The sequence below is a fragment of the Fundulus heteroclitus genome, chromosome 12, assembly GCF_011125445.2.
Source record: "Fundulus heteroclitus isolate FHET01 chromosome 12, MU-UCD_Fhet_4.1, whole genome shotgun sequence".
NCBI classification, from domain to species: domain Eukaryota; kingdom Metazoa; phylum Chordata; class Actinopteri; order Cyprinodontiformes; family Fundulidae; genus Fundulus; species Fundulus heteroclitus.
Window position 1 is genome coordinate 35,061,915 of NC_046372.1, and position 13,915 is coordinate 35,075,829.

The 13,915-nt window shown below is 43.3% G+C and overlaps 2 protein-coding genes across 2 annotated transcripts in view; both read right to left on the minus strand.

The window, feature by feature from the left end:
* LOC118564989 (serine protease inhibitor A3K-like) overlaps positions 1 to 2,825 on the minus strand; it is a 30,840-nt gene extending 28,015 nt beyond the window's left edge. Inside the window, exons 1-2 of the mRNA XM_036144502.1 lie at positions 2,633 to 2,825; positions 2,402 to 2,550 (exon numbers count right to left, since the gene is read on the minus strand). Coding sequence (XP_036000395.1) covers positions 2,402 to 2,479 — 78 coding nt within the window. The 5' untranslated portion in view covers positions 2,480 to 2,550; positions 2,633 to 2,825. The remainder of the gene's footprint in view (positions 1 to 2,401; positions 2,551 to 2,632) is intronic.
* A 3,730-nt stretch (positions 2,826 to 6,555) lies between these two features.
* LOC118564993 (serpin A3-5-like) lies at positions 6,556 to 8,479 on the minus strand. Its single transcript, XM_036144509.1, has 5 exons — positions 7,674 to 8,479; positions 7,517 to 7,587; positions 7,230 to 7,423; positions 6,997 to 7,138; positions 6,556 to 6,908 (listed from the first exon to the last, which is right to left on the minus strand). Exons 1-5 carry the CDS (start codon positions 8,362 to 8,364, stop codon positions 6,714 to 6,716), a joined length of 1,293 nt encoding a protein of 430 aa, XP_036000402.1. The 5' UTR covers positions 8,365 to 8,479; the 3' UTR covers positions 6,556 to 6,713.
* Positions 8,480 to 13,915: the final 5,436 nt, after the last annotated feature.

The following is a 13,915-nucleotide window of genomic DNA, read 5'->3' on the forward strand; positions in this document are numbered from 1 at the left end:
CGGATCGCCTCCATGTCCAACCTCTCAGGCTTTCTGCTCAGCCTTTGAAGTAATTCCACCTGAGCAAATACCCTCTCCCATATAGCCTGATTTTCCTTTGGTCGGAATATGGTGGAAAAAAAGAAAAAGAGGAGAGTACAAAAAAAAACAAAAAAAACAACGTACTTGTCTAGCGATGGGTCTGGTTATGGCCACATCATTCTGTCAAGAACTAGAGACAGATGGACCCAGTATTCAACCAGACAAGCAGAGGTACGTTTTAAGAAGGTTTATTTTTCCAAAAACAGATGTTGTGAGCAGAAACCAAGACAGGCAGGCAAAAATGAAGGGCAGGACAAAAACAAAGCTTGTGGTAAAAAACAGTCCAAGGCAAAAAAGCAGGCAATCAGATAAGGGAGGATAAACACAGTACAGGGAATGCTGGCAAAAACTCACCCATGGACATGGCAGAAACAAACAATGATGTGGCCCCGGCGTGTCGGTATGTCCGGTGCCTGGCTACAGAGCAGGGCCCTTGGAGGGCGGAGTCGACGAAGCAAGCAGGGCCCTTCGAGGGCGGAGTCGACGAAGCAAGCAGGGCTTTCGGAGGCCGGCGTCGGAGCAGGTCTTTCGGAGGCCGGCGTCGGAACCGGACCCGACGCCTTGAGAGAGAGAGAGCATAACCTGGTGCCGGACTACGAGCTAGAAGAGGCGCCTGGCTACAGAGTTCAGGAGGCGCCTGGCTACAGAGTTCAGGAGGCGCCTGGCTACAGAGTTCAGGGGATGCAGGCCCCGGGCTACAGGCTTCAGGTTCAGACGGGGCCTGGCTACAGGCTTCAGGAGGTCCCGGGCTACAGGCTTCAGGAGGCCCCGGGCTACAGGCTTCAGGAGGCCCCGGGCTACAGGCTTCAGGAGGCCCCGGGCTACAGGCTTCAGGAGGCACCGGCCTACAGGCTTCAGGAGGCACCGGCCTACAGGCTTCAGGAGGCACCGGCCTACAGGCTTCAGGAGGCCCCGGCCTACAGGCTTCAGGGGGGACCTGGCAACCTAGGCGGAAAAGCAACTCCCGCACGCCTGACTCCAACTGAGAAATCGAATTCTTCACAACAGACCGCCACTGTTTGTCGGCCGATGGGTCCATGTTTGGCCAGATCATTCTGTCACGAACGAGAGACAGGGGACCCAGTATTCAGCCAGACAAAAAGTAGGTATGATTAAAGAAGGTTTAATGGAGGTGTTCTTCACAATGCAGGGACAAGCAGGCTCGGTGGTCAGAATAACAGTCAAAAATCCGGTACACAAGAAGCAATCCAAAAACAAGCAGAAGTACAGATCGGGGTAAGGCAAACTCAGAATATCACCAGGGAGGTCCAGGTCAGAAAAACGGGTAGGCAGACAGACAGGGCAGGGAAAAACAGGTTCAGGATGGCTCAGACGTCAAAAAGGCAATTGGGTAATATCAACAGACATTATGGATGCTGGACAAAACTCACCAAAGGTTTGTAAAGACAAACAATGATGTGGCAGATTGCAGGGGGCAGAGGCAGGTATAAGAAAGGGAGTGATCAGGTGAATGGAGTGAAACTAATTAGTGACATGGGTGGAGCTAATCGGGAACAGGGAAGTGCTTGGGAGTAAAACTGAAGCCGATTGGATGGTGACTGGTGAAGGGGAGTAACAGGAAGACAAAAGAATGCTGGCAGGTGAACTGAGTTTAGACTGGTGACAGAAATGGACTGAGCAGGCCGGATAAACTTATAACCTAAAACAAAATCAAACACTAAGACAGAACCTAAAATAGAAACTGAACTTAAGGCAGGAGAGTGAAGTAGTTGATCAAATAAACAAAATCCATAACCAAATCCAAATCATGACAATTAGGTGTCCATTAATACCATGTAGCATTGAATAGTGTGTTAAAAATCTTAAGTTCACTTTGCATGTTGCCATCACTTTAGGTTTTTAAGTAAGGCTTAACATTTTCAGAACTCCAAAGTGACAACCAGTTAACTTTAACACTTGCTTTCAGTCCTGTAATTCTCTAAAAATGACATGAAAAAAGCGATCCCAATAAACAATGGTTATAGCAAGATGTCCCAAATTAAGTTTTTATTAAATGTGCAATGACAAAGCTGCAATTTCTCCCTCAGAGGTTCGGGTTGACGATCTTGCCCATGAAGAAAATGTTTGTCTGGCACTTGATGATCATCACCATGAAAGGATGGCTGAACTTCAGCTCTGGGGTTTGGGAGAGGGAGTAGACCATGATACCAACACCAGTAGCAGCTGCAGCAGTGGCTCCGGCCTCGTCAACATCCAGGATCGCTTGGTGTACAACCTTTACAGCACAATGAAAGCAGAGAGTGCAAAACTGTTCATCCCAATAAAAAGGAAAATATTTTCTTCCTCTCCCACTCTTTACCTCAGACACAAGCAGTTTCTGTCCGTCTGCAATGCCGCTGAGATCAGCACGATCCCCAAACATGTCTGCCATTCCCATTTCAATCAGCACGTCATTCAGCTTGTAGGAGGTGTTGATGGAAAACTTGGGAACAAAGATCCTTGTACTTCCTTTTTTTTTGGAAAATAGGAAATAAAAATCTTATTTTAAGCACTGATCTGAAAAGAACAGACAAGTGTAGATTCCCCTAACCTTGCTTTCATACATTCCAGCCATTCAGTGACATGAGCAGGACTGATGTCGTTCTCCAGTGTGTCCATGTGATCAGGCAACAACAGTAACATGGAGTAGGAGTTGTTGAAGGGAAGGTGGAGGACAGATGTGGCAATGGCCTGGTCGTAATAAGTGTCCACAACGTCTTCCATTCTCATCATCTGGACTGGAATCTGATGAAGGAGAGCTTTAATTGGTTAACTGGACACCAAACAAAAATATTGCATGTGTTTAGCTGCCTTACAGGGAAGGAGGATTTGAACCTAATTAATTTCATCCATTCTGAACACTTCTGGCTTGGTCTGCTTTGGGTAAAATTGGGTTTCCCAGTATCCTGTTTGAAAACAGACACATTTGCATACATAGTTCACATATTAAAGCCAAAATAAAGCAACCATTAGCAAGAAGACCTACCTTTGAAGTAGATGTAGCTGAGGAGATACATGACCGTGGTTGAATCCAGGCTTTCAACCAGTTTGTTTATCTTTCTGTTGGTTTTACCTGACACATACCCGTTGATGGTATCGGCGCTCTCTGTAGGTTTGGTGAAGTCAACATTGAAGCTGTCGGCATAATAGAACTGCTTCAGGACATGCATAAACTCAGCTGCTGAAAAGCTGCTGGTGGGTTTCCCCCCGCGCCCCCACAGAGAGAGCAGCCAAGGCAGCAGAAACACTAACTGGAGAGAACTTGATGTTCTCTCCTTTAGAGGCAGCATGACCTGCCAACTTCCTGTACAGGCGGAAGGCAAACTCTTTGTTTGCCCAGATCACCGGGGAGATTCTGTCGTCGCTGTCGCCATCTGCAAGGGCATCTTGGTCTTCCTCAGCATGATCTGGCTGTTGTTGGCTTCGCTCTGCACAGATCACTGTTGAGAATATCAAAAGAACCACAGGTGGGGCCAACATGGTGACCTAAGAAAAAGGGTTACAAGTGTGTATTTTCACTGAGGTGAACGGTAACATTTCCTTAAATTCAGGTTTAAAAAAAGAAAAAACAAACACACACACACACACACACAAAGTGACTATTCTAGTTGGGCGGGGGGGGGGGGGGGCAAGAAGAGAAAGCTTGGTTTAAGAGAGATTTCTGTGCGATATACATATTCAAGGATAGACCAACAATAGCACTGCAGCGCGTAGTGCAATAGCAGCTAAATGAGCGGTAATTTAACTTTTCACAATGCTGGGTCTCAACCCTATAGAAACTGTTTTCTCACATTTACACATAAATTACATTCTTTTTTTTTTGTCACACAATGCAAATCTCCAAACCACTACTCACTAACAGTAACTAAAGACTTTGAAGACCAAGTCAGTATTAACCTGTCTCATGAAGTCTCGCTCACCTACTTCCCTGCAGACATCTGCTCTTTAAAGAGGAAAACCTGACTCAGGTGTGTTAATCAAGGCTGCAGCTGCAATTTCTTGCTCGCTATCTTTAGAACATGTGTGTAGAGGAGGGTTAAGGCCTCGAAAACACTAGATTACCACCTAGTAGGAACTAATTGGCTCCTCAATTGTAATATTTAATAAAACAATGGCTCGTAAAAAAAGTATCACTCATCTGCAAAACAATTATCCTATGGAGCAAATTCACTTTGCCATGGAGAATTAAATCCATCCTTAACATAAATGAACGAAAGGTATATATCATATACCATATCATAAAAATATAATAATTGTCAGAATCAGTGCTACCATTTTAATCAAAAGTTAAACAATTAGACTATATTCTTGAACCACAATAATTATCTCATTAAGGATTAGACTTTTGTGAATAATCCAATGAAGACATAAGGCATAAACCTATTAAATCACACATAAATATACTCTAACTACTTAGAGGTATTCCAATGGGAAATGAGAAGGACTGTTCAGAGTGCCACTCGTTTATTAAGGACCCACGTTTCTCACTGTCTCTCAAAGGCCCGGTGTTTTGTTGCAGTCATTGTTGATCCAGCCTCAAAGTTTCACTCCAGGGAGGCACCGACTCATCATCTGACATAGGCGTTGCATTGGCACGGTATCTCTCATCGGTATTCAGAACCAGATCAGTAGGTGGGCAAATGACAAATCTTACTGGGTAGGATGGGTTTTCTCTCTAGAAAACAAAGCTGGCTGGAATTTAAAGATTAGATGGTTAACAGATAGTAAGAACTTACTGTGACTAAAACATTGATGAAACTGATTGGACTCCTGCTTGGTGCCGGCTCATGTCTCTTAGCCCATCCATCATCTTCTCTGTCTGCCTCTCTTCCTGCCCAAGCATTGAGCGCGCAGACATCACCCTGTTGTATTGTCATCCGGTGTATAATTTGGTACACATGTGGGGTGTACCACGCTTAGTTTGAAAGAATTGACCTTCTTTTTTGACCTTTAGTATGATAATCTGTGACTTAGGAGAGCTAAGGCAGGGAGTCAACAGAAAGCAAGGGAAAAGGGAACTGGACCAAACAGACGGTCCTTTTACATAACCTACACTAAAACAATTGCTAAATAAACTTTTGCCTGAAAAAGGGTTTGCTTTGCAAGTCCAGGTAAACGTACACTGTTGAGTCCTTTTGTTGTAAATTTCCCAGTGACCATTTTTTTCCACCATCTCAAAGCAATTGTTTCATTGTAGAGCTATATTTTAAATGAAAAATGTAAGAGCCATTGACCTATGATTTCCTGTTACTACCTTTACGCCTGACTGAGGTTATTTTCATCATTATGGGGTGTGTTACATTATTGTATGAATGCTAAAAGTGATTCTGTTTTGTAAACCATAAACTTTCAAACTTGTGAAAAAAAACTTCAGGTTTGATGCTCCCAAAGGTTGAATAAAACTAAACAAAGTTAAATTTCAATGGATTTTGGTGAGTTTTAGCACTTTGTGGTTTTCTATTGTAAATCATTAAACATTAGACCAGGGGTGTCAAACATACGGCCCGCGGGCCGGATCCGGCCATCAGATTTGACTTTCACAAGTGGACAAGATAAAAGGAAGAGAATGATAAAACAATTATTGAAAAAAACATGTACTTCGTTTAATTGAAAATATGCAGTTCCTATATTGTCCATGAGGGGCGTTGTGTTTTAATTAGCAGATTAAGCTTCAGGTGTGGAAAAATTCAAATCATTTCTTAATTTTTATCTGTTTGATGTATTTTGTCATGCAGGACAGTGTTTTTAAGTTCCAAAAAAAGTGAATAAATGTTTTTCAACATTGTATAATCACTGTGATCAGTTCTTATGCATAATGCACAAGTAAATGTTTAACTGAGTAAAAGTATTGTTGAAATTGCACATAATTTTCTGAAAAACGCTGAGGTTATTCATAATATATTGTGTAAAAGTGAAATTAACTTAATATAAAAATCAACAATAAGTCCACATTTATTAGTTCTATTTAATCTTGCAATGAGTTTACTCGTGTGGCCCTCTTGAGATTAGATTAAACTGAATGCGGCCCCTAAACCAAAATGAGGTTGACACCCCTGCATTAAACATTAAACATTACACCACAAGTTTTTTGTGCACAGCAGCAGCCTCAGGTATAACCTTACTGAAAAGGGTGCACTTTGCTTTATCATGCACTTCCGTTGCTCACTTTTTTAATCAAAGTCGTACTTTTCCCTTTTTAAATAAAACCAACACATTAAATAATAAAACCTTTTAGGGAATTAGGAGAGCTAAGGCAGGGAGTCTTCATCAGAAAGCAAGGGAAAAGAGAACTGGACCAAAAAGCCGGTCCTTTTACATAACCTACACTAAAATGATCACTAAATAAATTTGCCAAAAAAAGGGTTTGCCTTGCAAGTCCAGGTAAACGTACCCTGTTGAGTTTTTCTGTTGTAAATTTCCCAGTGATCACTATTTATCAAATCCTTTTAATTCAATCAGATGTCATGCAGACAGTTTGGCTTTGTGTTGCATTTATTTTAGGACATTTCTTTATTCAGGAGCAGAAAATACAAATGTTAATGCATCTCATCTTTGTATGCAGTGAGAACAATACACCACACAAAGTATTTTATTTGTATTAGTCTGTACTAACAAAGATGGGATCTCTTCCCTCAGAGGTTTGGGTTGACAATCTTGCCAATGAAGAGAATGTTTTCTGGAACTCGCTCAGTGATGATCACCATGAAAGGACGGTTGAACCACAACTCTGGGTACTCGATGTAGGAATATAGCGTCATTTCGATACCGGTGGCTGCTGCAGCTGTGGCTCCGGCCTCATCAACATCCAGCGTGGCTTGGTGCACCACCTTTACAGCACAATCAAAGCAGAGCGGGTCAAACATGTCAACAGAACCTGAGCAAAGACATTTTTCCCCTCATTTGCTGCCTTTTTACCTTAGAGACAAACAGGCAGTCTGCAATGCCGCTCAGATTTGCACGATCCCCAAACATGTCTGCCATTCCCATTCCAGTCAGCACATCATTCAGTTCGTAGGAGGTCTTGATGGAAAACTTGGGAACAAATATCTTGTATGTTCTAAAAAGAAAACACACACACAATTTTAAGCACTCATCAATCATGACTTGGAAAAAAACATTAATTGGTACGTAATGTAGAATTTCTTTACTCTGACTTCGTCCACTTCAACCATTTAGTAACATGTGCGGGGGAGATATTGCGCTCCAGCACTGCCATATCATCAGGTAGGAGCAGCAGCATGGAGTATGAGTTGTTGAAAGGCAGGTGGAGGACTTTTGTGTTGATGGCCTGGTCATCATAAGTATTAACATCGTCTTGCATGTTCATCATCTGGACTTGAACCTGGAGAATGAAAGATGGACAGTTAGTTGGTTGGAAAAAAGTATAAAAGATGTCTCATATCTGCTCCGCCTGTTTGGATGTATGACTTTGAACCTCATTGCTTTTGTCCACTCTGAACCTGCCCTCAAAGGTGTATCGAGGATTAAACGGAGTTTCCCATTTACCTGTTCGAGTGAAGACAATCATGTCACCTAAAAAAATGACTTCACAATGAAAGAGGAGAGAGATCTCATCGTACAAGACCATTTACCTTTGTAGTAGATGTAGCTGAGGAGATACATGACTGTTCTTGGATCCAGGCTTTTTACCAGCTTGTCTATCTTCCCATTAGTCTTACCCGATACATACTGATTGATGGTATCGGCGCTCTCTGTGGTGTTGGCAAAGTCAACATTGAAGCCCTCGGCAGAATAGGACTGCTTCAGGACATCCAGGAACTCAGGGTTTGCCTTGAAGCTGTTGTTCATGAACACGGCGGTGCCTTGGCTGAGGTCCTCATGAGATGCTTTGTTTGCAAGGAGTGTACGAAAGGCCTGGTCTACATCTGTCTGAGCCAGCTGGGAGCTGCTGAAGCCCATCCCTCTTAAAAGCTGTTGGTGAGTCTCCCCCCGGGCCCCCACCATCAGAGCAGCCAAGGCAGTGGAGATGCTAACCGGAGAGAAGAAGATGTTTTTGCCCTTGGAGGATGCATGATCCGCCAACTTCGTGTACAGACGGAATGCAAACTCTTTGTTTGCCGAGGTCACCAGTGACATTTTGTTGTCACTGCCATCTCCAGCGGGGCCTTGGGCCTCCTCACCGTGCCCTATGTGATGATGGCTTCTTCCTACACAGACCACTGCTGATAAGATCCAGAGAGCCAGGGGTACTTGCATCATGAACTGAAACAAAAAGTCAAAAGTGCTGTTTGTTCTGCTTACACAATATGTGTTGTTGCACATAGACCTGGTGAAATCTCAAAACCTACTAAGTTGGTTCTACAGGTTCTAGATTAATATACAAGTCTTTGTTTGCTCCATAAAAATATATCAGTTTTCCATATAGACAGCCATCTTGATCAAAGTGATTCATTTATTTTAATCATGCGTCAGATCTGACACAATTTCAAAAAAAAAAAAACAGGCTTTCTTACAGCTGGATTTTAAATGAAAGAGCTAACATGTAATTAAAACACCTCTCATGTTCTGTAAAAGGATTTCAACATATACTTTAAACACGAAGAGCATTTGTTTTCTATAAAATGTGTGAACCACTTACTGGCTGCAACTCAGTTTGTCCCTCTTATTACAGGCTGGAGGGGAAAGAGCCTCTGTTTATATCAACGATCAGGTGAACATTGATTTTGTTTATTCTTTTTCCAAACTTCTTATTTGTTCTACATTTCAGCTGTGTAACAGTGGACCAGTCGCTCCCAATCATGGCATTGCGGTTTGGAAAGGATTCAAAAAAAGTACAAAAAACAACAAATGAACAATGCACATTTTACCATATTTTATAGTACAATATAAAATCTCTTAATGCTTATTTGTACCAATGATTATTAAGGGTTCTTATGAAAATCATGTATCCCTAAGACATTTTGGTTTCATCCACTTTGACACGTATCACAATTCAGATGTTTATCCGTCCGTCCGTTTTCTTCCGCTTATCCGGGGTCGGGGTAGCAGCTTCAGTAGGGAGGCCCAGACGTCCCTCTCCCCAGCCACTTGGGCCAGCTCCTCCGGAGGAAACCCAAGGTGTTCCCAGGCCAGCTGGGAGACATAGTCCCTCCAGCGTGTCCTGGGTCTTCCCCTGGGCCTCTTCCCGGTGGGACGTGCCCGGAACACCTCACCAGGGAGGCGTCCAGGAGGCATCCTGACCAGATGCCCGAGCCACCTCAACTGGCTCCTCTCGACGTGGAGGAGCAGCGGCTCTACTCTGAGTCCTCCCCGGATGACTGAGCTCCTCACCCTATCTCTAAGGGAGAGCCCAGACACACTACAGAGAAAACTAATTTCGGCCGCTTGTATCCGGGATCTCGTTCTTTCGGTCACGACCCAAAGCTCGTGACCATAGATGAGGGTAGGAACGTAGATCGACCGGTAAATCGAGAGCTTCGCCTTTTGGCTCAGCTCTCTCTTCACCACAACCGATCGGTACAGCGCCCGGTTCACAGCAGACGCTGCACCAATCCGCCTGTCGATCTCCCGCTCCATCTTCCCCTCATTCGTGAACAAAACCCCAAGATACTTGAACTCCTCCACTGGGGGCAGCACATCCTCCCCAACCCAGAGAAGGCACTCTACCCTTTTCCGGTTCAAGACCATGGTCTCGGATTTGGAGGCACTGATTTTCATCCTGGCCGCTTCACACTCGGCTGCGAACCGCTCCAGTGAGAGCTGTAGATCACGCCCTGATGAAGCCAATAGGACCAACGTCATCCACAAATAGCAGAGACGCAATCCTAAGGCCACCAAAACGGATCCCGTCAACACCTTGGCTGCGCCTAGAAATTCTGTCCATAAAAGTTATGAACAGAATCGGTGACAAAGGGCAACCTTGGTGGAGTCCAACTCTCACTGGAAACAAGTCCGACTTACTGCCGGCAATGCGGACCAGACTCTGACACCGGTCGTACAGAGACCTGACAGCCCTTATTTATTAAAAGGCCCGGTACTCCATACTCCCGGAGTACCCCCCACAGGATCCCTTGGGGGACACGGTCGAATGCCTTCTCCAGATCCACAAAACACATGTAGACTGGTTGGGCAAACTCCCATGCCCCCTCCAGAATCCTGCTGAGGGTGTAGAGCTGATCCAGTGTTCCACGGCCAGGACGAAAACCACACTGCTCTTCCTGACTCCGAGATTCCACTATCCGATGGACCCTCCTTTCCAGAACCCCCAAATAGACATTACCAGGGAGGCTGAAGAGTGTGATTCCTCTGTAGTTGGAACACACTCTCCGGTCCCCCTTTTTAAATAGGGGAACCACCACCTCAGTCTGCCAAAACAGGGGAACTGCCCCCGATGTCCATGCAATGCTGCAGAGCCACGTTAACCAACACAGCCCCACAACATCCAGAGCCTTAAGGTACTAAGGGCGAATCTCATCCACCCCCCGAGCCTTGCCACCGAGGAGCTTTTTAACAACCTCGGCAACCTCAGCACCAGAGATGGGAGAACCCGACCTCAGGCTCTGCTTCCGCAATGGAAGACGTGTTGATGGGATTAAGGAGGTCTTCCAAGTATTCCGCCCACCGGTGCACGACGTCCCGTGTCGAGGTCAGCAGCACACTACCCCCACTATAAACAATGTTGATACCGCACTGTTTCCCCCTCCTAAGACGCCGGATAGTGGACCAGAATCGCTTCGAAGCCGTATGGAAGTCTTTCTCCATGGCCTCTCCGAACTCTTCCCACGCCCGAGCAACAAGTATGCCCACCCCAGCTCGGCGCCTCTCACCAGGGGCAACGCCAGAGTGGAAGAATGTCCAGCCCCTCTCAAGGAGACTGGTTCCAGAGCCAGAGCGGTGCGTTGAGGTGAGTCTGACTATCTCTAGTCGGAACCTCTCAACCTCGCACACGAGCTCAGGCTCCTTCCCCACCAGAGAGGTGACATTCCACGTCCCAAGAGAAAATTCAGATGATTATGAAAAATAATATTTTTTGCTAGAAAACATGTTGAAATTAAATGGAAAAATACTTGAATGTCAGGTTTTTTTTTTTTTTAAAATAGTGTTTGAACTGTGGTTAAACTTAAAAAAAAAAACAGTTTAATCGCTCAATTGCTTAACTTTTTTTAACTATTTCCAGTTAAATAAGATTGATTAAGATTTCTTGAAAAAAAAATCTCAAAATCTTACACATCTTAAAGGGAACATATGCTTTTCAGTTCTTCCTTTTCATATTGAAATCACTTGTGTGGCCTATATAAAATTGGAACTGCTATGCTAGAAATATTGTAGATGTAGAGAAAAAAAGCTATTCAAATTGAGCTAATCTAATTTAATGTTCTAAACATAGCTGGGTTTAAAGTACTTTTAAATCTAAACTGATAACATTTCAATTTCTGCTTAATCTCTAATAAATATACTAGTCTGTCAATTATAGTCTCCCCCCCCCCCACCCCCATCGTTTTACCAAAAGAAGATGTGAGAGCCATTGATCTATGATTTCCTGTTAAATTACGATTGTTCCAGGTTTACAAATTTGAACAATAATTTCTTCCTTCAATTTGTTATGGAGCAAATTTTGCAATTTTCCTTTCTCTTATAGCCTGCCTTGTTGTACAAGTCTAAATATATTTTCTGCAGAGTGACTTCCTCCACAGTTATAACATTTTACAGGATTACTTCCACATTAACCATAAAGATGTTCACCCTCAAATCTACCACACCTTTGGTTTGCCCTTGTGTGGCTATATCTTGGACACTTGTAGCATCTGAAAGGCAACTGCTCAGGGAGTATTTATCTTTAAAAAAAAAATAAAAGTGCTACCCACTTTTTCTCTATTCCTTGAAGCCTATAGTTGTTTAATGCCAGCAACTTCTCATTTTATTACTTTCTGAAACTCGTCAGCCCTTTCCCTCGCAGGAATCCCTAAAGTCACTCCCCAAAATCACTTTTTACAAATAAGCAAACTTCCATCACAAAACTTTGGCTAATGCTACATCTCCAAGCTCTTTCTTTAATCCAGTTGATAAACTTTAATAGGATGTATTCCAACCATTTCTGGCTCCTCATTAAATTTAAGAATGACTTTGAAATCTTCCAACATTAATTTCTTACTTCAGTTCTTTCTTCCTCATCCTCAAAAGCCTGTCTCCTATACGCTGTTCCATTATTAAACTTTTACTTTCCTCCTCCTCTCTTATTCTCCACTATTACTACATTCATATATTCATCCTCTGAAACCCAGTCGTTACTACTAGCCAACTCTTTCACAATCTACAATATACCAAAAATGAAACTGCCTTTAAAATTCAATATATTCTTCTCACTCCTTTAGTGGTCGGCCACCTCCTCTCCAGCAGTCAGTGAAAAGGCTTCCAAACTGGGACGGATGAAGAAGATGATGTCAAGTTGTCCCAAGATGATTCCCTGGGGGCCTGAGCACCTTTTTAAAGGTTCTGGAAGGGTCCACTTATTGACTGAGGAGGGGGACTTAAACAGTGCACTTTAAGGTTTAATAATATGGATTTAAATTGGGAATTAAGATGGGTTTTTAGATATTTCTAAGTGTCAGATAAAATTTGTTAAATAAAGTATTGGATGTTTAGTCGGTGTGTAGATGTTTGTTAGCTCACATATGTTCTTTGTTTTCCCCGTTTCATAGCTGGTCTTTTAACCCGGGGGTGTGGTAGATCACAAAAGGCTGCCAGTGAAGATCCTTGGGAGTTGCTGCTGAAACCTTTTTTCCTGTTTGTGTACCTGTTAAATGATGGTGAACAAACTCCTGGTTGGTCTGCACCTTGTCTCTGCCTCAAGCCTCCTGCTTAATCCAGCCGCTGAGGGCCATTCGAGCAATTAGACAACTGCAACTCCTTTTAATTAGGGCTGGGAAATTTTCACCGGCAGTCAGTACTGAACTAATGTTTGACGTCTTTTAGCAGGTACCAGAAGGCATGACCTCATCATCCCAGTTTCAGCAGATTTATATTGGGTGCCTGTTCACTTTGGTATTGATTTTAAGAGCCTTGAAGAGCCATCAATAAAAAACATTCATAGTTTCACTAATAGCTGTCCCTGTTGTTTGGAGAAAGATTTATTCTGGCTGAACAAAGAGCTGTCTTTCCCAGAATTCCCCTGGTTAGGTTTCAAAAGGTTCAAAAGTGTGATTTTAGTCAACTTGGGTTGAGAAAAAAAAATTACTTCACCATTTGCCATTCGCCAAGTCTATTATAATGTATCAGACAATACATTATTTACTGGCCTTTTAAAGGGTTAATAGATCTGCTGCTCTCTTTATCACTTGTAAAATATTTAATGTCTCCACCTTATTGCTGGGGCCTTTTTTTACTCAAAGTTATGTTACTACAGGGGGAGTCTGAGTAAACTTATTCTATTAGTTTCTACATTTACTCACCTGTTCCTTATGATTATCATCAGTGTCCTATCTTTACTTTTGCATTGCTTTGCAAGACTATTTACCCCTCAACCTTTTTCAAACTTTGTCATGTTGAACCCCAAACATCAATGTGTTTTATTAGGGCCTCCTGAAAAAGTCCAGCACAAAGTAGTGTACAAGTGTAAAGTGGAAGAAAATGATACAACTACCCTCAAATCCATCGCCTTTTGTTTATTCTTTATCAGATGCAGGAGGGAAACCGAGACATCCCTCTCCCCAGTGCCATCTTGAGCTCATTGATGTGGATCCCAAGGCATTTCCAAGCCAGAAAGAATATTTATTTCCAACGAGTTCTGGTTCGTACCCCGCTTCTCGCCCAGTGGGCACTGGAGATAGGCACCAGCAACCTGCGTGACTACATGAGGGATTAAGCGGGTCAGAAA